Source organism: Gorilla gorilla, chromosome 1 (assembly GCF_029281585.2).
Source record: "Gorilla gorilla gorilla isolate KB3781 chromosome 1, NHGRI_mGorGor1-v2.1_pri, whole genome shotgun sequence".
NCBI lineage: Eukaryota > Metazoa > Chordata > Mammalia > Primates > Hominidae > Gorilla > Gorilla gorilla.
Window position 1 is genome coordinate 180367638 of NC_073224.2, and position 25600 is coordinate 180393237.

At 41.7% G+C, this 25600-nt stretch overlaps 1 protein-coding gene across 14 annotated transcripts in view; it reads right to left on the minus strand.

Moving 5' to 3' along the window:
- The window catches only part of FGGY (FGGY carbohydrate kinase domain containing), a 460818-nt gene that overhangs the window by 140483 nt on the left and 294735 nt on the right, over window positions 1-25600 (minus strand). For all 14 annotated transcript variants that reach the window (XR_008671153.2, XR_008671144.2, XR_008671185.2 and 11 more), the window contains one exon: window positions 8671-8778. Coding sequence is in view for 5 of the 14 variants with exons in the window: in XM_055360768.2 (XP_055216743.2) it covers window positions 8671-8778 (108 nt within the window). In the remaining 9 variants the exon portion in view is untranslated. The remainder of the gene's footprint in view (window positions 1-8670; window positions 8779-25600) is intronic.

Consider the following 25600-nt stretch of genomic DNA (forward strand, 5'->3'; position numbering starts at 1 on the left):
TGGTGTGTGGCACCCATTAACTCGTCATTTAATATTAGGTATATCTCCTAATGCTATCCCTCTCCACTCCCCTCACCCCACAGCAGGCCCTGGTGTGTGATGTTCCCATTCCTGTGTCCATGTGTTCTCACTGTTCAATTCCCACCTATGAGTGAGAACATGCAGTGCCTGGTTTTTTGTCCTTGTGATAGTTTGCTGAGAATGCTGGTTTCCAGCTTCATCCATGTCCCTACAAAGGACATGAACTCATCATTTTTTATGGCTGCATAGTATTCCATGGTGTATATGTGCCACATTTTCTTAATCCAGTCTATCATTGTTGGACGTTTGGCTTGGTTCCAAGTCTTTGCTATTGTGAATAATGCTGCAATAAACATACGTGTGCATGTGTCTTTATAGCAGCAAGATTTATAGTCCTTTGGGTATATACCCAGTAATGGGATGGCTGGGTCAAATGGTATTTCTAGTTCTAGATCCCTGAGGAATCGCCACACTGACTTCCACAGTGGTTGAACTAGTTTACAGTCCCACCAACAGTGTAAAAGTGTTCCTATTTCTCCACATCCTCTCCAGCACCTGTTGTTTCCTGACTTTTTAATGATCGCCATTCTAACTGGTGCGAGATGGTATCTCATTGTGGTTTTGATTTGCATTTCTCTGATGGCCAGTGATGATGAGCATTTTTTCATGTGTCTTTTGGCTACATAAATGTCTTCTTTTGAGAAGTGTCTGTTCATATCCTTCACCCACTTGTTGATGGCGTTGTTTCTTTTATTCTTGTGAATTTGTTTGACTTCATTGTAGACTCTGGATATTAGCCCTTTGTCAGATGAGTAGATTGCAAAAATTTTCTCCCATTCTGTAGGCTGCCTGTTCACTCTGATGGTAGTTTCTTTTGCTGTGCAGAAGCTCTTTAGTTTAATGAGATCTCATTTGTCAGTTTTGGCTTTTGTTGCCATTGCTTTTGATGTTTTAGACATGAAGTCCTTGCCCATGCCTATGTCCTGAATGGTATTGCCTGGGTTTTCTTCTAGGGTTTTTATGGTTTTAGGTCTAACGTTTAAGTCTGTAATCCATCTTGAATTAATTTTTGTATAGGGTGTAAGGAAGGAATCCAGTTTCAGCTTTCTCCATATGGCTAGCCAGTTTTCCCAGCACCATTTATTAAATAAGGAATCCTTTCCCCATTGCTTGTTTTTGTCAGATTTGTCAAAAATCAGATAGTTGTAGATATGTGGCATTATTTCTGAGGTCTCTGTTCTGTTCCATTGGTCTATATCTCCGTTTTGATACCAGTACCATGCTGTTTTGGTTGCTGTAGCCTTGTAGTATAGTTTGAAGTCAGGTAGAGTGATGCCTCCAGCTTTGTTCTTTTGGCTTAGTATTAACTTGGCAACATGGGCTCTTTTTTGATTCCATATGAACTTTAAAGTAGTTTTCTCCAAATCTGTGAAGAAAGTCATTGGTAGCTTGATGGGGATGGCATTGAATCTATAAATTACCTTGGGCAGTATGGCCATTTTCACGATATTGATTCTTCCTATCCATGAGCATGGAATGTTCTTCCATTTGTTTGTGTCCTCTTTTATTTCATTGAGCAGTGGTTTGTAGTTCTCCTTGAAGAGGTCATTCACATCCCTTGTAAGTTGGATTCCTAGGTATTTTATTCTCTTTGAAGCAATTGTGAATGGGAGTTCACTCATGATTTGGCTCTCTCTTTGTCTGTTATTGGTGTATAAGAATGCTTGTGATTTTTGCACATTGATTTTGTATCCTGAGACTTTGCTGAAATTGCTTATCAGCTTAAGGAGATTTTGGGCTGAGACGATGGGGTTTTCTAGATATACATTCATGTCATCTGCAAACAGGGACAATTTGACTTCCTCTTTTCCTAATTGAATACCCTTTATTTTGTTCTCCTGCCTGATTACCCTGACCAGAACTTCCAACACTATGTTGAATAGCAGTGGTGAGAGAGGGCATCCCTGTCTTGCGCCAGTTTTCAAAGGGAATGCTTCCAGTTTTTTCCCATTCAGTAGGATATTGGCTGTGGGTCTGTCATAAATAGCTCTTATTATTTTGAGATATGTCCCATAAATACCTAATTTATTGAGAGTTTTTAGCATGAGGGGTTGTTGAATTTTGTCAAAGGCCTTTTCTGTATCTATTAAGATAATCATGTGGTTTTTGTCTTTGGTTCTGTTTATATGCTGGATTACGTTTATTGATTTGCATATGTTGAACCAGCCTTGCATCCCAGGGATGAAGGCCACTTGATCATGGTGGATAAGCTTTTTGATGTGCTGCTGGATTCGGTTTGCCAGTATTTTATTGAGGATTTTTGCATCAATGTTCATCAGGGATATTGGTTTAAAATTCTCTTTTTTAGTTATGTCTCTGCCAGGCTTTGCTATCAGGATGATGCTGGCCTCATAAAATGAGTTAGGGAGGATTCCCTCTTTTCCTATTGATTGGAATAGTTTCAGAAGGAATGGTGCCAGTTCCTCCTTGTACCTCTGGTAGAATTCGGCTGTGAATCCGTCTGGTCCTGTACTTTTTTTGGTTGGTAAGATATTAATTATTGCCTCAATTTCAGAGCCTGTTATTGGTCTATTCAGAGATTCAACTTCTTCCTGGTTTAGTCTTGGGAGGGTATATGTGTCCAGGAATTTATCCATTTCTTCTAGATTTTCTAGTTTATTTGCATAGAGGTGTTTATAGTATTCTCTGATGTTAGTTTGTATTTCTACGGGATCAGTGGTGATATCCCCTTTATCATTTTTTATTGTGTCTATTTGATTCTTCTCTCTTTTCTTCTTCATTAGTCTTGCTAGCAGTCTATCAATTTTGTTGATCTTTTCAAAAAAACAACTTCTGGATTCATCGATTTTTTGAAGGGTTTTTTGTGTCTCTATTTCCTTCAGTTCTGCTCTGATTTTAGTTATTTCTTGCCTTCTGCTAGCTTTTGAATGTGTTTGCTTTTGCTTCTCTAGTTCTTTTAATTGTGATGTTAGGGTGTCAATTTTAGACCTTTCCTGCTTTCTCTTGTGGGCATTTAGTGCTATAAATTTCCCTCTACACACTGCTTTGAATGTGTCCCAGAGATTCTGGTATGTTGTGTCTTTGTTCTCGTTGGTTTCAAAGAACATCCTTATTTCTGCCTCCATTTTGTTATGTACCCAGTAGCCATTCAGGAGCAGGTTGTTCAGTTGCCATGTAGTTGAGTGGTTTTGAGTGAGTTTCTGAATCCTGAGTTCTACTTTGATTGCACTGTGGTCTGAGAGACAGTTTGTTATAATTTCTGTTGTTTTACATTTGCTGAGGACGGCTTTACTTCCAACTATGTGGTCAATTTTGGAATAGGTGTGGTGTGTTGCTGAGAAGAATGTATATTCTGTTGATTTGGGGTGGAGAGTTCTGTAGATGTCTATTAGGTCCACTTGGTGCGGAGCTGAGTTCTATTCCTGGATATCCTTGTTAACTTTCTGTCTCATTGATCTGTCTAATGTTGTCAGTGGGGTGGTTAAAGTCTCCCATTATTATTGTGTGGGAGTCTAAGTCTCTTTGTAGGTCTCTAAGGACTTGCTTTATGAATCTGGGTGCTCCTGTATTGGGTACATATGTATTTAGGATGGTTAGCTCTTCTTGTTGAATTGACCCCTTTACCATTATGTAATGGCCTTCTTTGTCTCTTTTGATCTTTGTTGGTTTAAAGTCTGTTTTATCAGAGACTAGGATTGCAACCCCTGCCTTTTTTTGTTTTCCATTTGCTTGGTAGATCTTCCTCCATCCCTTTATGTTGAGACTATGTGTGTCTCTGCATGTGAGATGTGTTTCCTAAATACAGCACATGGATGGGTCTTGACACTTTATCCAATTTGCCAGTCTGTGTCTTTCAATTGGAGCATTTAGCCCATTTACATTTAAGGTTAATATTGCTATGTGTGAATTTGATCCTGTCATTATGACGTTAGCTGGTTATTTTGCTTGTTAGTTGATGCAGTTTCTTCCCAGCCTTGATGGTCTTTACAATTTAGCACGTTTTTGCAGTGGCTGGTACCAGTTGTTCCTTTCCATGTTTAGTGCTTCCGTCAGGAGCTCTTGTAGGGCAGGCCTGGTGGTGACAAAATCTCTCAGCATTTGCTTGTCTGTAAAGTATTTTATTTCTCCTTCACTTATGAAGCTTAGTTTGGCTGGATATGAAATTCTGGGTTGAAAATTCTTTTCTCTAAGAATGTTGAATATTGGCCCCCACTCTCTTCTGGCTTGTAGAGTTTCTGCCGAGAGATCAGCTGTTAGTCTGATGGGCTTCCTTTTGTGGGTAACCCGACCTTTTTCTCTGGCTGCCCTTAACATTTTTTCCTTCATTTCAACTTTGGTGAATCTGATAATTATGTGTCTTGGAGCTGCTCTTCTCGAGGAGTATCTTTGTGGCATTCTCTGTATTTCCTGAATCTGAATGTTGGTCTGCCTAGCTAGGTTGGGGAAGTTCTGGATAATATCCTGCAGAGTGTTTTCCCACTTGGTTCCATTCTCCCCGTCACTTTCAGGCACACTAATCAGACGTAGATTTGGTCTTTTCACATAGTCCCATATTTCTTGGAGGCTTTGCTCGTCTCTTTTTATTCTTTTTTCTCTAAACTTCTCTTGTAGCTTCATTTCATTCATTTGATCTTCCATCACTGATACCTTTTCTTCCAGTTGATCAAATCGGCTACTGAGGCTTGTGCATTTGTCACGTAGTTCTCGTGCCGTGGTTTTCAGCTCCATCAGGTCCTTTAAGGACTTTTCTGCAGTGGTTATTCTAGTTAGACATTCAACTAATCTTTTTTCAAGGTTTTAAACTTCTTTGCCATGGGTTCGAACTTCCTCCTTTAGCTTGGCGCAGTTTGATCGTCTGAAGCCTTCTTCTCTCAAGTCGTCAAAGTCATTCTCTGTCCAGCTTTGTTCCATTGCTGGTGAGGAGCTGCGTTCCTTTGGAGGAGGAGAGGCACTCTGATTTTTAGAATTTTCAGTTTTTCTGCTCTGTTTTTTCCCCATCTTTGTGGTTTTATCTACCTTTGGTCTTTGATGATGGTGACGTACAGATGGGGTTTCGGTGTGGTTGTCCTTTCTGTTTGTTAGTTTTCCTTCTAACAGTCAGGACTCTCAGCTGCAGGTCTGTTGGAGTTTGCTGGAGTTTCACTCTAGACCCTGAGTATCACCAGTGGAGGCTGCAGAACAGCAAATATTGCAGAAATGTTACTGTCTGATCCTTCCTCTGTAAGCTTTGTTTCAGAGGGGCACCTGGTTGTATGAGGTGTCAGTCGGCCCCTACTGGGAGATGTCTCCCAGTTAGGCTACTGTGAGGGTCAGGGACCCACTTAAGGAGGTAGTTTGTCCATTCTCGGATCTCAATCCCTGTGCTGGGAGAACCACTGCTCTCTTCAAAGCTGTCAGACAGGGACATTTAAGTGTACAGAAGTTTCTGCTGCCTTTTGTTCAGGTATGCCCCGCCCTCAGAGGTGGAGTCTACAGAGGCAGGCAGGTCTCCTTGAGCTGAGGTGGGCTCCACCCAGTTAGAGCTTCCAGGCCACTTTGTTTACCTACTCAAGCCTCAGCAATGGTGGGCACCCCTACCCCAGCCTCGCTGCTGCCTTGCAGTTGGATCTGAGACTGCTGTGCTGGCAGTGAGCAAGGATCTGTGGGTGTGGGACCCTCTGAGCCATGCGCAGGATATAATGTCCTGGTGTGCCATTTGCTAAGACCATTGGAAAAGTGCAGTAGCCGTGTGGGAGTGACCCAATTTTCCAGGTGCCATCTGTCACAGCTTTCCTTGGCTAGGAAAGGGAATTCCTGGACCCCTTGTGCTTCCCAGGTGAGGCAATGCCTCGCCCTGCTTCGGCTCACGGTCCGTGGGCTGCACCCACTGTCCTGCACCCACTGTTGGACAAGCCCCAGTTAGATGAACCCGGTACCTCAGCTGGAAATGCAGAAATCACTGGTCGTCTGCATCACTCATGCTGGGAGCTGTAGACTGGAGCTGTTCCTATTCGGCTATCTTGGAACTCTGTAGCTCTATTTACAATAGCAAAGACATGGAACCAACCCAAATGCCCATCAGTGATAGACTGGATTAAGAAATTGTGGCACATATACACCATGGAATACTATGCCTTCATAAAAAGGAATGAGATCTCTTTGCATGGACATGGATGAAGCTGGAAGCCATCATCCTCAGCAAACTAACACAGGAACAGAAAACCAAACACCGCATGTTCTCACTCATAAGTGGGAGTTGAAGAATGAGAACACATGAACACAGAGAGGGGGACAACACATACTGGGGCCAGTTGGGGAGTTAGGGGCAAGGGGAGGGAGAGCATTAGGACACATAGCTAATGCATGGAGGGCTTAAAACATAGATGATAGGTTGACAGGTGCAGGAAACCACCATGGCACACATATTCCTATGTAACAAACCTGCAGGTTCTGCACTTGTATCCTGGAACTGAAAGTAAAATAAAATAAGTTGACTAAGTACATAGCACAAGTTTAAATAGGAGAATATAAAGTGGGCTGCATTTCTACTGTACTGTAGCCATAGATGATGTCTTCCTTCTCAACTTTTCTAGCACTGGTTACCGAGACCAATCAAACATGATTTATTTCATACTCAGCGATTCCCCATCCATGTATGAGCTCCTTAAAACCAGGGACTGATGAGGTCCAATTCATTTAATTCATTTCTGTAGCCTGGCACAACAGTAACGCACAGAACATGCCCTTTGAATCCATCTACCCACCTATGCTTCCATTTACTTTGAAAGAGAATTTGAGGCAGTCATGTATAAAATAGGATTATACTAAGAAATGTAAACTCACAGATATTTGCATGCACATCCAGCTTTGAATAAGATCATTTCCAATTGGCTGAACATTTAGAAGAGTTGGTAGGCAAATCACATCATAACATAAGCAGATATTTTCAATTTAACAGTAACTGTGAGTGTGTGTAACCGAGCCTAGGTCTAACTTTCTCTGTATTCCACATTTGATCTCTCAGAAGCCTGCCAATCTCTTGACCTAAATTCCCAGTCATCATTATTACTGTCCTCATTCAAGTCCTTGTGGCTTTTTGTCTGTTGACTAACCTACTAAAACTAGTCTCCCTGCCTCTGGCCATGTGTCCTCAGGCCTTTACCCTCATGGCTTCTAAGCAGAGATTTTTACAACTGAGATATGAACATGTCCACGTACTCTTCTAACCTTTCACTGGTTCCCCTTGGTCTGCTAGACGAAGTTCAATTCCTTAGCATGTTTTACAGGGATGTGGTCTCTGCCCTGCTCTCTAACTTTTATCGTAAGCCATTTTTCTAAGAATAGTTTGTGCCACAGCTGAACTTCTGGACTATTTGCCATTACCCTCAAATTAGCCGTTATTTTTCACTTCCATGTCTTTCTTCCCATACAAGTTTCCTACCAAGTAGACTATCTGTACCCTTCTTTACCTGGTTTGTCCTTATTTATCTTTTAAGGCTCAGCACCAATGCCTTCTCCCCTGTAAAGAGTTTCCTAACCTAGCTTTGTGCCAACTCTGTACCGTGTACTTCTGTTACAGCACTCATCTCACTTTTATGAATCTTCTGTCTCCCCTATTGGACAACCTTAATAATTCAACAAGTTTGTATTAAGTACCTTCTATGAACCTGGCACTGAGGTGGATACAAAGAGAACTTGTCTTTATTTTGTGGGTTTTTTTTTAAGACGGAGTTTCGCTCTTGTCGCCCAGGCTGGAGTGCAGTGTTGCGATCTCAGTTCACTGTAATCTGTGCCTCCCAGATTCAAGTGATTCTCCTGTCTTAGGAGAGTATCTGAGTAGCTGAGATTACAGGCACCCGCCATCAAGCCCAGCTAATTTTTGTATTTTTAGTAGAGACGAGGTTTCACCATGTTGGCCAGGCTGTCCTTGAGCTTCAGACCTCAGGTGGTCTGCCCGCCCCAGCCTCGCAAAGTGCTGGTATTGTAGGCATGAGCCACTGTGTCCCACATGGCCCTTGTCTTTAAGGAACTCAGAGTGTTCTAGAAAAGGGGATTAGTAACCAATAAGAATAACAGAGTGTGCTAAGAGCTGGAGTTGGATCTTAAAGGACAAGTAAAATTATTGAGGTGGTAAAGAACTCCCCAAGCAGGGAAAGAAGCCTGTATAAAGGGACAGAGAAGTGCAATGACAGGAGGCATGGAGAAGCTGTGAGGAGAGCAACCTAGTGTAAATTACAGGCACATGTGTGGGACTGGAGGGGATAGACCATGAAGTGTATAATGTAGCCAGAATATTATCTGAGCCATGTCTCAAGGGGCTATGGGGAAAACTGAAGGATTTGGGCTGGGGAGTAACATGTCGTTTTCTCTAAGTAGAATATCACTCTCATCACTCTGAGAAAAATGGATTGATGTAAGGAAAGATCAGGTGAGAAGAAGGGCTGGTCATCACTGCCTGCTGTAACACTTCTTCCTTAAGCAACATATGCTCCACATGTATGACACGTTAGGCTGTGCACTAAGAGAAAGTACACCCCGATTCAGGGGTCTGCAAATCCTCCAGATATTGGGTATATGGGTCATGTGACAAAATGGACTAATCAATGACATAAAAACATCCATGACCCTATTGAGAAAGTGTCAACTTACCAATTTTCCAGTAACGCTCTGACCACCTTCATTCAGCCAGAACCCAGGTACCATGGCTGAGAAATAAGGCCCCCAGATGCCTGGTACAAAAATCGGGTCTTTGCTGATCTGGAAAGAAAGATGGAAAATATGTGAAAACACTGACTCTCAGGGGTAGGGGAAGGGTTCTCCTCCTAATATTTCTATGACCATGGAATTCAGCTTCTTATTGAATGCCTTTTATGGTAGCGAAGTCACTCTCTCCCAAGAAAGGCCATGGCTCCTTTTTTTAGAAACTTTCCTGATAAATTCATTTAAATGTTAAGGTAATAAAAATGGTCATTTTGGAAAGAAACTGATAAGGTGTTTCCCTGTTGGCTCCCTCACTATGGCAGAGATTGCAAAAGTGGTCCCCATTCTCCACCCTTCCTGTGTCAACACCCTTTGCAATGAGACTTTGCAGCTCCTCACATTGAGATGTGGGTCTATCTCCCTACCCCTTCAATCTATGCCAGTCTTGTGACTTGTTTTGCCAAGAGAATGAGGCAGATGTGACACTGGGCCAGTTTTCCAAGCCTAGGTCTCAAAAGGGCTGTGTGCTTCTGTTCTGTCTTTTGCTCCTCAAACTTGGCCACAAGACCATGCCCTACAAGGCTGCTGGGTGACAGGAGATGTGCAACAGAGCTGAGTCTGTTCAGTTGTCTCAGGTGATGTCCCAGATACATGAAAGAACCCAGGTAACATCAGCAAATATTTGTAGGTGACCAGCATTGACTAGCCCAGATCATCAGACTCACCTAGCCAACCTACAAACTTGTGAGCAAAAATAAATGTCTACTGTTGTTTGTCACTAAGGTTTTCTATTTGTCTGTAACTTAGCATTTGGGGGACTATAATAACTGATAGATTTCTTTCCTTTTACAAATATGCACCTAATAGCAATCCTGTCCCCCTGTTGGGTGCTGGGGACACAAAGATGAATCAGAGTTCTTACTTTCAAGAAGCTCCCATCTAGTGGAGGAGCTATACAAATAAATAGACAAATAGAATATAGTGTGGTTCATGAGATGGTAAAGACAAAATACAAAATATTGTGGATGGGCACAGGAGGTGAGGAATGTGCTAAAGATTATACAAAGATAGAGGCCGCCATTTAGATATATACCCCAAGGCCAACTGCCCAGAGTCAAGTGGTAAAACTTAAGTCATTCTGATTTCCCTGAATTGCTAGCTCTCATTATAAACAAAGCATAAAACATAAGCTTTATCTCCCTGTCAGCATGATTTGATGAAATTAAAACATAAGCTTTAGGTCCTTGTCAGCATGATTCAGGAAAATTAAATCAATCAACTATAGACAAATCAGTTTAAACAGTCCTGTTTCCCCTGAAAAAAAATGTTAATACATAACAGCCAATGACTAAAAAGGTCAAAATACTTTCTCCTTAATGCTTCATAAACTGCACTGTAACTGCCGTAAGGTGAGCTTCTTACCACTTGAAGTCTTGCTGATGGCAATTGGTACTTTTTGTAAGATAGTAAACTTTCAAATTTTTCCCTAACTTGTTCTCATTTTACTTTTGACAAGTGGAAGGGTACAGAGGTGGCTTCTTAGAGAAAGGGACATAAGCTAAGTTTGAAAAGACTAGTAGGATTTTGCTAAAGTGAAACAGGTGTTCCAAGTAGAGGGAGGAGCTTGAACAAAGCCATGTGGGTAAGAGAGGTGCTCTCAGTAATCAAGATAGTGCCATTTTTTAAAAATTTTTTATTTTATTATTATTATTTTTTAACAGACCATAGCAGTCCCTTCAACAGTAAGGAAAGCATTTAAAGAGATGAACTAGAACAGGTGGGGATAGACCATGTGTTCATTCATCTGCAGTGGTACATGCTTCTCATCTATTCAGCAGTAAGGAATGCTGAAGTCACATTTATGGTCACAGAAATGTTTAGCTAGAGGGTAGGGAAGAAAAGGGAGTTAGGCATACAAGTTGTATTCCAGCAGGTCTTGAGGCTGGGCAGAAAATCTATTCATTTATATATTTCACAAATATTTACTCAGCCCTTACTATGTGCTTGGTAATGTGCTAGGCCCAGAGGATACAGAAGTGATTAGTAGCATTTTAGCATGGGGACAGACCTTATTTGTCTTGACCTCAGCTACCCCGGTTCTCTCTTTACTAAACAAGTGATTCCTCAAATCAGTAGGATTTCCAACCCCAAAATGGGAAGTGGGGGAAGGAAGGCAAAAAACAAAAACAGCATAACATTGTCAACTTTAAATTTTGTCAAATAAGGACAGTTTTTCAAAAGGGATATTTTAATATCAAAATAGAATAATCTCAGGGAGAAAAAAGATAGGCTTTCATAAGAAAAGTAAGTTCAGCTTACATTAACATATACATTCACTTCTTTACTGGTTAACAGATGTTTCCTGAGTTCCCAGTGCAGGTCTGTGCCAGGCACAGAGATAAATAGTGAACAAGAGCATAGTGCCTGTACTCATAGAGCATCCGATCTTGAGAGGGAAGCAGACCAGAGCGAACAATTACGCAGGTTTGGCCAGGACTTTCCCAGTTTCAGCGCTGAAAGTCTTGCCTTCCGGAAAACCCCTCAGTTTCAGCCAAACTGGGACAACTGGCTACCTTAAGACAAATATTAATCAGATTATTACACAAATATGTAATTACCAACTGTGAGAAATAAATGAGGGAAAGCCAAAAGGTAGTAAAAGAGCACACAAGGGAGGTACCTAATTCAGTCTAGGTGACAGGGAATGCTTCTCCAAGGAAATGGTACGTGAATTAAGATTTAAAACATGCATGGAAATTATTCAGCTGGGTGAGTGTGAGTGTGGTGTGTATGAGAGAGAAAGAATGCAGGAGTGAGCTATGGTGAATGTTCCAGCCACAAGGAGAGCATACTAACTGGTACTTATTTTCACCACTCTGCCTTTCTTTGCCCAGTGAAAATTTTATCACATGCCAGTTCTAGAAATTGCTTTCCTAAGTTCCAGAGCTTCTTTGAGATGAATGAGGCAGTCCATATTCATTACCACTTAGGACCCAGGGTTTGCACAGGTAGAGCCAAAGCCAAGTCATCTCTTTCTGTGTCCTGCAGCCCCTTGCCTCCAAAACTCTTGGCCCCATTTGACAGATTAGTCCCCGAGAGGTTGTGTAAGTTGTCTATGGTTAGTACGTGGATGACCACGATGGGATTTCAACTGAGGCAGATGTTGACCTCAAACTCTATGATAATGCCCTTTACTTGTATGCATAAATTGCTTAGGAAGGATACACTTCACCTCCCTTCTCCCCATCCCCTGTCCCACAATTTGGGGATGTTACTGCATCAGCTGCAGCAAGACTTCATTAGAAGATTGTGGCTTTGCTGCTTTGCTGCTCAGAAATGTCAGAGAATGGTTTTGCTTGGCTCTGCCCAGGAAGAAAGTTTTGAGTTGACCTCTGTTTGTGCCTACTCATCTGGAATAGCACATGCTTCTCCTCAGACATCCTGTGTAAAGCAAGGAAACAAAGAGTACTTCTAGTCACTCTCAAACCCTGTGTTCTTAGAAGAATCTAGGAATTCCTAGTTTGTTTTGAGAGAGAGAGAAAGAATGCACACTTGTGTACTTATGTGTTGTTTTATCTTTTGCAACTAACGTAAATATTTAAAAATCTTTTTGTGAAAGCTCCTTCCATGCTGATGGCTGTCTTGGCCTGGAGACTGCTCCATGACCCTAAAGAAGGGGAGCTCATCATACTACATTGATGACAGGTGTCCATGCAGGACAGCCTTCCCAGTAATAACGGCACTGTTGGCAGCAACAACAATAGTTGAGACTTACTGTGTACTTAGTAAAGGCCTGATTCTAAGGATATTACAGGTATTAAATCACTTAAAAATTCTGTTATTATTCCTATTGTACAGATATGTAGACTGAGGCAGAGAGTTAAATAACATGCCCAGTGTTACAAAAACTGAAAGCAGTCAGGCATCAGGTTCTATATTTGTCTCTGCCAAATTATAGTCTTAATTTTAGGCTACCATTACTTCTTTGAGTCTTTCATCTGTTTTGAAGAGCAGAAAGCAAGGGCCATTAGAGCCAACACAGATTTACTCAAACTGAACATAACCTTCTGGCCTTGATGACAAGCAGGTTAGGGAATCTTCATTTCTAAAAAGTTTCCATTAAGTGTTCCCTGATATACCAGTGAACAATAGAAGATAAACTATGGGTCAGGACAAAGGCCCATCGTGATTCTAGTCCTGACTCTGCCCAGTTCTCAGCTAGGTGATCTTACGTAAGGTAGCCTTTCTGAGCCTCAGTTTCCTCAACTCCAAAATGGGAGGAATGCATGAATGCTGGAGGACTTTTGTAAAGATTAAGTAGGCTGTCACATATAAATGGTTTATTACATGTTAAACACCAAATAAACGTTAGCTCTCCTTGAAATGAGACTTGTATCATGGAATAGTCAGGTGACTGGCTGAACAACCACAGGCAACAGTAATCACAACCATGTAAGGGGGTCTCTAGATTTGTCCTTGGTCTTGGTTTAATCAGTATGCTTAATAATGGAGTAGAAGATGATATAGAAGAAAAGCTTATATTTTCAGATGCTAACACTTGGAAAAATAGCTTATTATGGGACATGTTCAAATCAAGATTCAAAATTACCTCAAAAAGCTAAAACACTAAGCAAAATTAAGAAAACAGGTAACATTTATTTACTTACACAGTTAAAAACTTACACTTAAAAGGTATTGGCAATATTCTCTTTCACAGGTTTAGTGGTGGGAATACTGGTGTTCAGTATTTTGTTTAAACTGTACTTAGACATTTGGTGTACTCTTTGTGTGTGATATAAATATCATTGTAAAAACTTCAAAAACAATAATAAAAACTTTGGTTGCATATTGTATGTCAGACACTGAGCTCAATAAAGCTATAACAATAAGGCAAAATATTACTATTACTATTACTACTACTACTACTACTAATAATAATAAAGTGGCATGGTCCCTTTCCTCAGGGAGTTCCTAATCTGACAGGGCAGCCAGGTAGAAATAAAAAAATAACAACAAAACATGGCAAGTGCTACAAAAAGGTAAGAGAAAAGTGCAGTACGAGCCCAAAGTAAGGAATAACTCACTGCCTGGGAAAAGAGTGAGCATTTCACAGAGGTGGCCACCTTGAAGCAAGGCTTTGAACGAGGAGGACATACTTGCTTGGGCAGAGAGGAAGGGCAGCCCAGGCAGAAACAGCCATGTAGACAAGGCTCAGAGTCACGAAGCTGTAAACACATTTTGATTTCAGGGGACCCCATATAAAGTTCTGCATTTTACTTTAAATAAAAGATCACATGGTTTGAAGGATGGGTATAGTTTTGCATCAACCGATCCTACTGATTCTCAAAAATCCAATTTTAAAACAATTATGGTTGGGAAAAAAACCCATTGAAATGAGCCTTTAAATCAGTTAACAATTATAATTCTAAATCATGTAGAAATAATAAAATAGTCATTGCTAAGAGTTATTTGCATTTATCATATGCTACAGACTCTTCTAGGTTCTTCACATATATTATCACATTTAACACTCATGACAACCCAATGAGAGAGGTCCTATTATATTTACTTCACAGATAAGGAAACAGAAGCTGCAGGAAGTCAAATAGCTAGTAAATAGAAGAGGAGGGCTTTCAGGATCCAAATTATGAACCACCAACTTATTTCCCTCTCTATAACTAACTCTCCTCAGCTATAAAATCAATTGATTGGACTAGAAATATTTAATACCTCTTTTGTCTTTGAGGTTTTCTAAGATTTCATGAAGCTGAGTCGTTCTAGCCCAGCTGGTCAATCAGAACTCTTCAGCTAGCTATTTCAACACAGACTCTGCCCTCACATGGCCTGGGCTTCATGGGATTGTCTTGGGCTAACTCCTTGGGCTTCTTGAAGTACTTACTTTGCTCTGTTGGTAGTACCCCTAGTACTTGCTTTGCTCCATAACCTGTGGCCAAGATTATTGTGGGTTTTTCTGTCAACTTCATGAGTTGTATTTAATGGCTACTATCTAAAACATCTTACATTAGCTGATTAAGTAAGTATTCAGTAAATATTATTGGATACACACTGAGTTCAAACTACTGTTTTAAACATGAAAAGATATAGAAAGACAGACATCAGAGCCAATAAGTGATGTAGTCTCCGTCCTCCTGAAGTTTACAATCTAGGGGGACTTGGAATTCAGTATGGGCTGGGGCATAACTCAGATATCAAGTGACTTGTAGGTGTACATTTGCATTCAGACTTAGAGTTACCCTGACAGCCTATAGAGTCAAACACAGTCAGTCCATATTATAGCTGAAGACACAGGCACGAAGAGGGTAAGCAAATTGCCCAGGATCATAAAGATCAGAAATGATGGAGCTGGGATTAGAAGCCTCTTTCCATGTGCTCCTGCCTCTCTTTTTGTCTATGCCCAAGCTGTCTCCATGAGTGCATGCCATTGGCTTAGTTTCATCTAAGGCAATGTGCCCGTCAGCCGAGTTTCCCTGTGGTGACAAAGCCCAGAAGCCTGCTCACACCTCTTCTGGGAGAGATGACTGGGCTCAGAGCGGGGAGCTGCTCCAGCTCCGTTTGTTCTGCCTCCCTGCAACGCCATCACTCCGAGGCTGGCCTAAGCCTCTGGCAGGGGCAAAAGGCAGGCTCCAGGCGCCAGTCGTCCTGGGAGGGAACAGGAGGTTTTGTTTTGAGTGCCTCCAGCCAGGTTGGGAATTTTAGAGGGTAGCCACAGGCATGTGTGGGACCGGGTATTTCCGTGGTGGCTCATCTCACCCTCCAAATGGACTGTGCTATCGTCTTACTAGAGAAAAACCATTTATACACACTCCAGCCAACTCCTAGATCACCACATGGTACAAAAAAAAAAAAAAAGCATAGAGAATTTTGTTTATGAATGGGGGCTCTCAGCATTCACCTTTATTTCTACATTTCTCAGATTGAATTGTAAATAGCTGTTAATGTCTGCCTCTCCCAGGAAATAGTGAGGAGCCATATCTTATCTTAAAGGCAGAAACATGGTTTAGTAACATGAGCACAGACTTAGGAGTCTGACAAACTTGGATAATTCTGGTTAGGTCATTTGCTGACCTGAGACTCAGTTTCCTTATCTGTCGATGGGGATCGTCTCATTAACCACAGAGCTGTGTCTAAGTCCTAGATGGGGTAATGTGTATAAAGATCCTAGGACACAGTATGCTCTCAAGGCATGTTAAGCCACAGATGGCTTAATTCTGCAACTTTCTGGGACAGTGGAAAAGTTTCGTGTCCAAAGAGCTGGGTGCAGGTCCAGCCTCTACTCATTATTAGCTTCGTCTCTTTGGTAGGCTCTTCTTTCTCTTCCCTCCTGGATTCTCTCCTATGTTCATCTCACTCCCTACATCTCTTAGGGTCAGCTCATCCAGTCCTATGTGTGCAATGACAATTTTTATCCCACACTCAGGCCTTGCTCCTGAGCTCCACATGGAACCTTTGACCTGGATGGCTAATCTACATGTCTTGTTCTGTAGCTCTGGGATGAAGGATGGCAGGTTATATTTTTGACATGTCGGAAGTATCTCTGTCTCAGGATACCATTCTTGACTTCCTGATCATTCATCGCTCTCATCTGCTCCACAGTAGGTCACGGTGCTCTGTCAAATATTTTTCAAACACAAGTCTTCCTGTTTCCAACTATTGCCACTACGTTAGTCCAGCCCTTCATCATTTCTTGCTTGGATTATCACAAGGGTGATGAAACTGGATTAAACTCGTTTCCCTGACCCAAATAGTGTCCTCCATCCTGTACTCTCTTAAGCCTCACTCAGAATCTTTCATACCTCCACCACAATGATCTTTCTAATGCACAAATTTAATTCCATCATTCTCCTTACTAAAGTCCTTGAGCAGCTTGCCACAACATATGAGACTGTCTGATCTAGCTTTTACCTTTTTGTGTCCTGAAATCCCCTATGTTATCAGTTCCCAATCCTCTGCCCCCATCATTTTTTATTGCACCAAGCCCATCACAAGCTAGGCCCCAGACTTAAGTGAACCTGAAATTCCCCTTGTGCCGTTTTCTTTCTCAACTCTTAGTGTTCATAAATTCTTCTCTCACTGATTAAAGGGCACTCCCTCTCGCCTTCCCCTGGCTAACTTATACATATTCCTTTTTTTTTTTTTTGAGTCTTGCTCTGTCCCCCAGCTGAAGTGAAGTGGCACAATCTCAGCTCACTGCAACCTCTGCCTCCTGGGTTCAAGTGATTCTCCTGCCTCAGCCTCCCAAGTAGCTGGGATTACAGGCACATGCCACCACGCCCAGCTAATGTTTATATTTTTAGTAGAGATGGGTTTCACCAGTGTTGGCCAGGTGGTCTTGAATTCCTGACCTCAAGTGATCCGCCCGTCTCGGCCTCCCAAAGTGCTTGGATTACAGGCATGAGCCACTGCACCCAGCCACTTATTCATATTCTTTTAAGAACATGCATAACCCAGCACTTTGGGAGGCTAAGGCCAGCAGATCACTGGAGGTCAGGAGTTCCGAGACCAGCCTGGCCGACATGGTGAAACCCTGGCTCTACTAAAAATACAAAAATTAGCTAGGTGTGGTGGCACGTGCCTGTAGTACCAACTACTTGGGAGGCTGAAGCAAGAGAATCACTTGAACCCAGGAGGTGGAGGTTACAGTAAGCCAAGATCGTGCCACTGCACTCTATCCTGGGCGACAGGGTGAGACTCCGTCTCAAAAACAAACAAACAAACGAACATGTGTAGGACTGAACTCAATGTTATCTCCTCTGAAAAGCCTTCCGTAAACCCTGACTTCTACTACAATGCTGGGTTAGGTACTCCTGCGTGCATCTTCACTTAACTCTGTAATTCCTGTATTGTAGCTTGTCATAACACACTCTGCATATGTTGTAAGTGTATATCTCTACAAATACATCTGTAATGTGTATTAACAGGTAATGTGTACTTGTTTGTAAATTAAATCACTACACAAATGCAGGACATGGCTACCATTATCATTAACAGGACAATGACACTAACATTAAGGGCAATAATAGGATATAAAACACATCTAATATTATCTGTAAGCAAGACATGGTTAATAAAGATCGGGCTTACCAAATTTTCCTCTCCTCTATTTGGGGGTTTCAAAATGGTTAAGAGTGTTCTCATAGAGTTTGCCTTTCCTAGAAACCCAATCTCTTTATTTCAGTCTCAGCAAAACAAGATACATACAAAACCTATCCACAGGTATCTCCTGAGGCTTAGCAGTCTGAGTGGGTGGGGAGAGCACTGAGCAGGTCTGTCACCCTACCAAACAGTCCTCAAATTTGGATAGAGGGAGGCAGCCAAATGTTGCCTGCAATGTCCTGAATTACTTGCAAAGTATTTTGGACTCCTTAAACACTGAATTCCTTATTCTTTATCATTCTTGAAACTCATATGTGATCACAGATAAAATTTAATCCATATGTTTCTCATTCATTTATAGTTAATGCACCCAGATTGCTTTGCAAGAGAGAGAGAATAGCCAAAAAACTCTGAAGGCTTCCAAAAGTTCCTCCACATTTTCTCTCTCCTGTAGACAAGAAGCCACACTTGGCCTTCTATATACAAATGCCTAACTGGCTCCAGTGAGCCCAGACTGGTTTTCAGCTTTGAAAGCTCTGAGAGCTGTGTGCCTTCAAAGATACAAAATTATATCATGCATTTTTCACAATCCAAACAATCTGTGGTGGGTAAACACATATTGGTCTATTCTATGGATCACGCAAGGGAGGAGGAGTGGGTGGGGCAGAGTGGGTGCAGGGGAGAGAGCTAACGAGGAGGTAGCGTGCTCCATCTGCACAATACTCATCAGTTGCAGTCTTAGCTCTGTTGCTCTGACATCACGTAGTGAGGTGGATCCTGAGTCAGAACCATACCTTCTATTTCTGTCAGATCCTCCAGGAGTGAGCATAGTACTAATTATGAATTAGTTCTCTAATAGGGCAAAACCAATGCTCTTTTTTGATTCTAAACTGGCTGGTAGGAAAAATGGCTCCCTCCTGCAGACTTTAGAGTTCCGTTAAAAGGATGCCTGAGGGCAGTCTCCAGCCGAGAGTCTCTGCTGTGTGACCTTGGTCTTTGGGGTGTTCATCTGAAAAATGGGACAAATAAGACCTCTCTTACAGATCTGTAAAGATTAAATGTGGCACAGTCTATTACTGGCCTTGGTACAGTGCCGGGTACATTCAGTGACCCAGAGAAATGTAGCCTGTGTTAATATCATCACCTCCATACAAGCCAGGGTGAGTTTCTTATTTATGGATTGGAGCTCATGTGGGGGTTTAATTTTTTTAAAAGACTTGACACTATCTTGATTAGAATTCTGAAGTAGGGTACAAAGGTTATACTGGCTCTAGAGAAGAGGGAGAAAGAATCAACACGCTCACTCAGATGGGTTAATTTCTACTTGTAAGATCTGTCAGTGGGCATAAGTAAAATTGAGGATTTACCCTGTTTACTGCATATTGTATAAAGGCAAGGAGAGCCCTGCTTGATTTATATCCAAGCATCTTTTACTAAAAGTCAGAATTTCTGTGCATAAGCATCAATCATTGCCTTTTGGAAGTGTTTCCCAATAGAACCCACTCGTGCTTCTCAGGCTTAGCTCAGAGGAATTCAGGATACATCCCTACAAGTCTAGACCTGAAGAATCCTGACCTTCAAAACACTTTCTCCATTTTTGGCCAGATAGAAAATGAGAAGACTAAACTGAATAGGCAAAAAGAATTCAAAACTTTCCATAGACACCTGGGTAGCTCCCCTGCTTGAGTGCAAAAGTATTATGAACTGAGAGGTGTTTATCAAATATCAGTGGAAGTGATGAGGGTGAAGGAATTTAACCCTTCCATCTTCTCTATAACAAAGGGGATTGATGAGAGGATTAAGAAAGTATGATGGCTGGATGGGAGGAAGTCAGCAGAAGAGAACTGAAGAGAGAGGGTCTGAAAGCCTACATTCCCTAGCCGCCTGATATGTTACCTGGGGCAGCACACGGCGGTACATGTGCCAGCACATCTGCGGCAGGCAGAACTGCTCATAGCCTCTTTCCTGCCAGGTCTGGACTAGGCCTGTGAATCCTTCCCAGGCCTGGGTGCCTGGAAGCCACTGCAATCAGCAGGGTGATCTATCTGTGAAAGGTGGGCCAGTTTCACACACATTCTTCCAGCTAAGATACTAGGCAAGCCTGAGTCACTCCCAGTTTTAATGGAAAAGGAAACTGAGCTTCAGAAAATCAACTCAAGTTCCTTTCTGGGATTACACATAGGGCAGAACCAAAACTTAGACCCAAATCTGACTCACAAGTCCATATCCTTCCTAAGACACTTTTTTTTTTTTTTGGAGAAAAAAAAAGATTGAAATAAGGAGAAGCAAGGAAATAGCCGGCAGACAGCACCTTCTTCCACATTAGGTCTGGAGGCAGCCTAGGTCCTTCTATGCCCTAAATGGAATATGTACCTTGGTAAATTCAAGAGAGGTAATGGGATTTTCCTATGTCAGGAAAAAAGAAAAAAAAAATCACACATTTTGGTGGTATCTTTTCCCTCTTCTCCATATTCAACATTTTCTAAAAATGTTAAGTGAGCCTCATGTTAAAAAAAAAAAAAAGAAAACACTTAAAAATTGTTTTTCTATTTAAATGAATTTCTATAAAAGAGAAATGGTTTGTAACACAGAGGCAAGGGATCGTAAAAAAGAAGAAAGAGCCCTCAGAGGGAAAGTGGATCCGGGAGGGCTTAACCTCTGCCTGTACTCTATAAAAGATCACGCTAATATGTAAGGTATGTAAACACTGCAGAACAATCAGAAACAAATGAAATGATGGCTTCAGAGTAACAGTATTCAGCTGTAGGCAACAGCCAGGAGGCAGCTTTTGTTATGAACAGATCATAACAAAATGCCTTCGATGTGAAGCAGGCCTGATTTTAACCCTTGGAATAGGCTATCTAGGGTATGCACATGTATCTGGGACCCATCTGGACTTCCTTAGAAGAATAAAAGGAAGAAAAGCAACTGTCTGTCAAATATATGACATGATATAGGGTACAGTCAGTCCTGTGAGAGTGGCTTAAATAGAGATTGTGGTTTTTATTTATTTTTTATTATTATTTTTTTGAGATGGAGTCTCACTCTGTCACCCAGGCTGGAGTGCAATGGCGTGATCTCGGCTCACTGCAACTTCTGCCTCCTGGGTTCAAAGGATTCCTCTGCCTCAGTCTCTTGAGTAGCTGGGACTGCAGTTGCTCACCACCAAGCCCGGCTAATTTTTTTGTATTTTCAGTAGAGATGGGGTTTCGCCATATTGGCTAGGCTGGTCTCGAACTCCTGACCTTGTGATCTGCCCACCTTGGCCTCCTAAAGTGCTGGGATTACAGGCATGAGCCACCGCGCCCGGCCAGAGATTGTGTATTATTGATCTGTAACATATTTAGCTCATAAAGCAACCTGTGCCAATTATAATTGCTCTTACTATCATTTTTTTTTTTAAAAGGCATTACAAATGAATGCAGTGGGGGAAAAGGGAGGGAAGGAAACTAACATTTGCCAAGCAGCTACTATGTGCTGTTTCATATTCTTATCTATAATTTTCATGATAATCTACCATTTCCTTTAGTTTACAGATAAACCATGGCTCACAGAAGGTCAAAGCCTTGCTCATTGTCCTACAGGTACCAAGTAGCAGAATGGGAATTTGATCTGGGTCTGACTCCAAAGCCTGTTCCTTTTATATCCAACTGCCTCTCAGCTACTTGGGAAGCAGGAAACTCAATGAATGCAGGGGCATCAGTGGAACCAGCCCTTCCCCTTTCCAGACATTTTAGCTGTTCTTGTGTGTTTACAGAGAGGGGCCCAAGGGTCAGAGTACTGCCCAGGGGTATTCTCAAGAGTGAACCCAAACCCCATTTCTGGAGATCTGTGCACCTTCCTTCTCTCTCTCCACTCATCATGTGGCTGAGACAAGATAAAATGAAACTGTCTACCAGGGTCAGCCTGGCTTCCAGGATGTGTGAATTCCGGCAGAACCCTCTGTGTGTTGATACCCTCTGTGCATGGTGTGGGCTTATTTGCCATTGGCCTGGCAATTTGAGAATTTGGCTCTCACCTGCAGGGCAGATGTCAGAGTCAGGAGTAAGAGCTATTTTTCCATTTCATTGGCTTGCTCTCATAGGGTGTGACTGAGCACTCAGCCTTGGTGGGAGGAAGCACCCCTCCATGCCTAGTACTGGTTGCTGAGGCGTGGGGGCTAGTGGAACTGATTCCTTGGGTGCCTGGTGCCAAGAAGAAGCAGTGTTGGGGTGTACCCAGGTCAGGAATCACAGATCCATGCAGCAAGTTATGAGGCCCTCTTGAATCTTGGCTTCTTCCCATGTAAAAGACAGACAAGACTATTCACCTTTCAGGATATTTGGGAAAATTAGAGGCAAAGTTAGACAAACCCTACATACTGCCTTCACATAGTAAATAATCAACATGTGAGAGCTAATTATTTAACTTTCTGCACTCTATTGTTTTAAGTTAGGAAATGTTTAATCTACATGTTTCTGAGTTCAGAGTCCAGACTAGTATGGTTAATCCTGGTAAGACACAAACAACAAAGGTGCTGGTAGAGGGGAGGGGATGGCTACAAACGCAGCAGGTGCAGGTGGAAGAAATCCAGGTCTTAAGTTTTCCATGCTAGATGAGGGTTGCTGGGTTCTCAATTTGTGTCCCTAGTGGGTTGAAGGTAAAGAGACATCAGATGTTTACACTTGAGGGATTTGTGTTAATTGTTGTAAGGAGTTTATATAATAGCTGCCCCCCAGGGTTGCAGAGCTATGAACTACAGCCTTTTGTGCAGAGCCCCTGGCTTAGTTTCTGACACAGAGTAGCTGCCTAATATGGGATTGGAGAGTAGGGGCCAGAAAGTATCTGGGGCTCTTGGGAATCAAGATTCTCCAGAACAGAGACACTTCACATGACCCTTCGGCAAACATTCAGCTGAGCACCTTCTATGTGTCAGGTCCTGTGAAAAAGAGAGATGAAAAAGATACTGTCCTTGTCCTTGTTTCCCATGCAGTTGGGATATCTAACAGTTAATGCAAGAATGGCAAGATATTCTGATAAGCACCTCAACAAAGATAAAAGTTCTTGGTATAATATCAGCTTGAAGAAGGCATGGTTTGGCTGAAAGGTAAACTATATAGTAAGAATTTTTAAAAATCACAAACGCTGGATTGGCATATGTGTGATGAAAAGACAGTGGCTTTATTTGCACTTTCTCATTTTATAATTATCACAAGCCTGTGAGATAGGTATCTTTATCCCCATTTTAAAGATGAGGGAACTGAGGATTAGCAGGGTTATGTAACTTGCCCAAAGACAGGCAGCCACGGAGCAGATGTGAAAATAAAATGTCAGACCTCCGAGTGGAAGGGCAGGTATGTGTCAGATCCTAAAGAACCCTTCATGACATGCAGAAATAGAATTCTGTTTTTCTTGAAGGCGATGGGAAGATGATCCCTATTTATATGTTGATTGCCTTGTAACTAGATGTCCACAAACACACTGAGGACCCTCTCAAGGATGCATTCAGGGGAACCCAGCTGAACCTGCACAGTGGTTCATTTCTGTTTTGATTCACTCAACAAATGCTCATCATCTGTTCTGCTGCCGATGGTTCTTGTGGTCACAGGCCACATAAATGTCCCACACAGAGCAGGGCCTTCCCTAGCTCTCTGGAGCTACTGGGCTCTAGATCAGCTTCAGGGTGTATATGTGTGGTTTCTTCTATTTTACCCCATCATCAGTTCTACATAGAGGAAAAGAGGCTTTGCCTCAAATGCATTTCTCTTTTATTTTTTTATTTTTATTTTTTCTTATTTTATTATTACTATAGTTTAAGTTTTAGGGTACATGTGCACAATGCACAGGTTAGTTACATATGTTTACATGTGCCATGCTGGTGTGCTACACCCATTAACTCGTCATTTAATATTAGGTCTATCTCCTAATGCTATCCCTCCCCACTCCCCCCACCCCACAACAGTCCCCAGAGTGTGATGTTCCCCTTCCTGTGTCCATGTGTTCTCATTGTTCAATTCCCACCTATGAGTGAGAATATGCGGCGTTTGGTTTTTTGTTCTTGCTATAGTTTACTGAGAATGATGATTTCCAATTTCATCCATGACCCTACAAAGGACACGAACTCATCTATTTTTATGGCTGCATAGTATTCCACGGTATATATGTGCCACATTTTGTTAATCCAGTCTATCATTGTTGGACATTTGGGTTGGTTCCAAGTCTTTGCTATTGTGAATAGTGCCACAATAAACATACGTGTGCATGTGTCTTTATAGCAGCATGATTTATAGTCCTTTGGGTATATACCCAGTAATGGGATGGCTGGGTCAAATGGTATTTCTAGTTCTAGATCCCTGAGGAATCGCCACACTGACTTCCACAATGGTTGAACTAGTTTACAGTCCCACCAACAGTATAAAAGTGTTCCTATTTCTCCACATCCTCTCCAGCACCTGTTGTTTCCTGACTTTTTAATGACTGCCATTATAACTGGTGTGAGATGGTATCTCATTGTGGTTTTGATTTGCATTTCTCTGATGGCCAGTGATGGTGAGCATTTTTTCATGTGTTTTTTTGCTGCATAAATGTCTTCTTTTGAGAAGTGTCTGTTCATGTCCTTCGCCCACTTTTTGATGGGGTTGTTTTTTTCTTGTAAATTTGTTTGAGTTCATTGTAGATTATGGATATTAGCCCTTTGTCAGATGAGTAGGTTGTGAAAATTTTCTCCCATTTTGTAGGTTGCCTGTTCAGTCTGATGGTAGTTTCTTTTGCTGTACAGAAGCTCTTTAGTTTAATGAGATCCCATTTGTCAATTTTGGCTTTTGTTGCCATTGCTTTTGGTGTTTTAGACACGAAGTCCTTGCCCATGCCTATGTCCTGAATGGTAATGCCTAGGTTTTCTTCTAGGGTTTTTATGGTTTTAGGTCTAACGTTTAAGTCTTTAATTCATCTTGAATTAATTTTTGTATAGGGTATAAGGAAGGAATCCAGTTTCAGCTTTCTACATATGGCTAGCCAGTTTTCCAAGCACCATTCATTAAATAGGGAATCCTTTCCCCATTGCTTGATTTTCTCAGGTATGTCAAAGATCAGATAGTTGTAGATATGCGGTGTTATTTCTGAGGGCTCTGTTCTGTTTCATTGGTCCATATCTCTGTTTTGTTACCAGTACCATGCTGTTTTGGTTACTGTAGCCTTGTAGTATAGTTTGAAGTCAGGTAGAGTGATGCCTCCAGCTTTGTTCTTTTGGCTTAAAATTGACTTGGCGACGCAGGCTGTTTTTTGGTTCCATATGAACTTTAAAGTAGTTTTTTCCAATTCTGTGAAGAAAGTCATTGGTAGCTTGATGGGGATGGCATTGAATCTATAAATTACCTTGGGCAGTATGGCCATTTTCACGATACTGATTCTTCCTACCGATGAGCATGGAATGTTCTTCCATTTGTTTATATCCTCTTTTATTTCATTGAGCAGTGGTTTGTAGTTCTCCTTGAGGAGGTCCTTCACATCCCTTGTAAGTTGGATTCCTAGCTATTTTATTCTTTTTGAAGCAATTGTGAATGGAAGTTCACTCATGATTTGGCTCTCTGTCTGTTATTGGTATATAAGAATGCTTGTGATTTTTGCACACTGATTTTGTATCCTGAGACTTTGCTGAAGTTGCTTATCAGCTTGAGGAGATTTTGGGCTGAGATGATGGGGTCTTCTAGATATACAATCATGTCATCTGCAAACAGGGACAATTTGACTTCCTCTTTTCCTAATTGAATACCCTTTATTTTGTTCT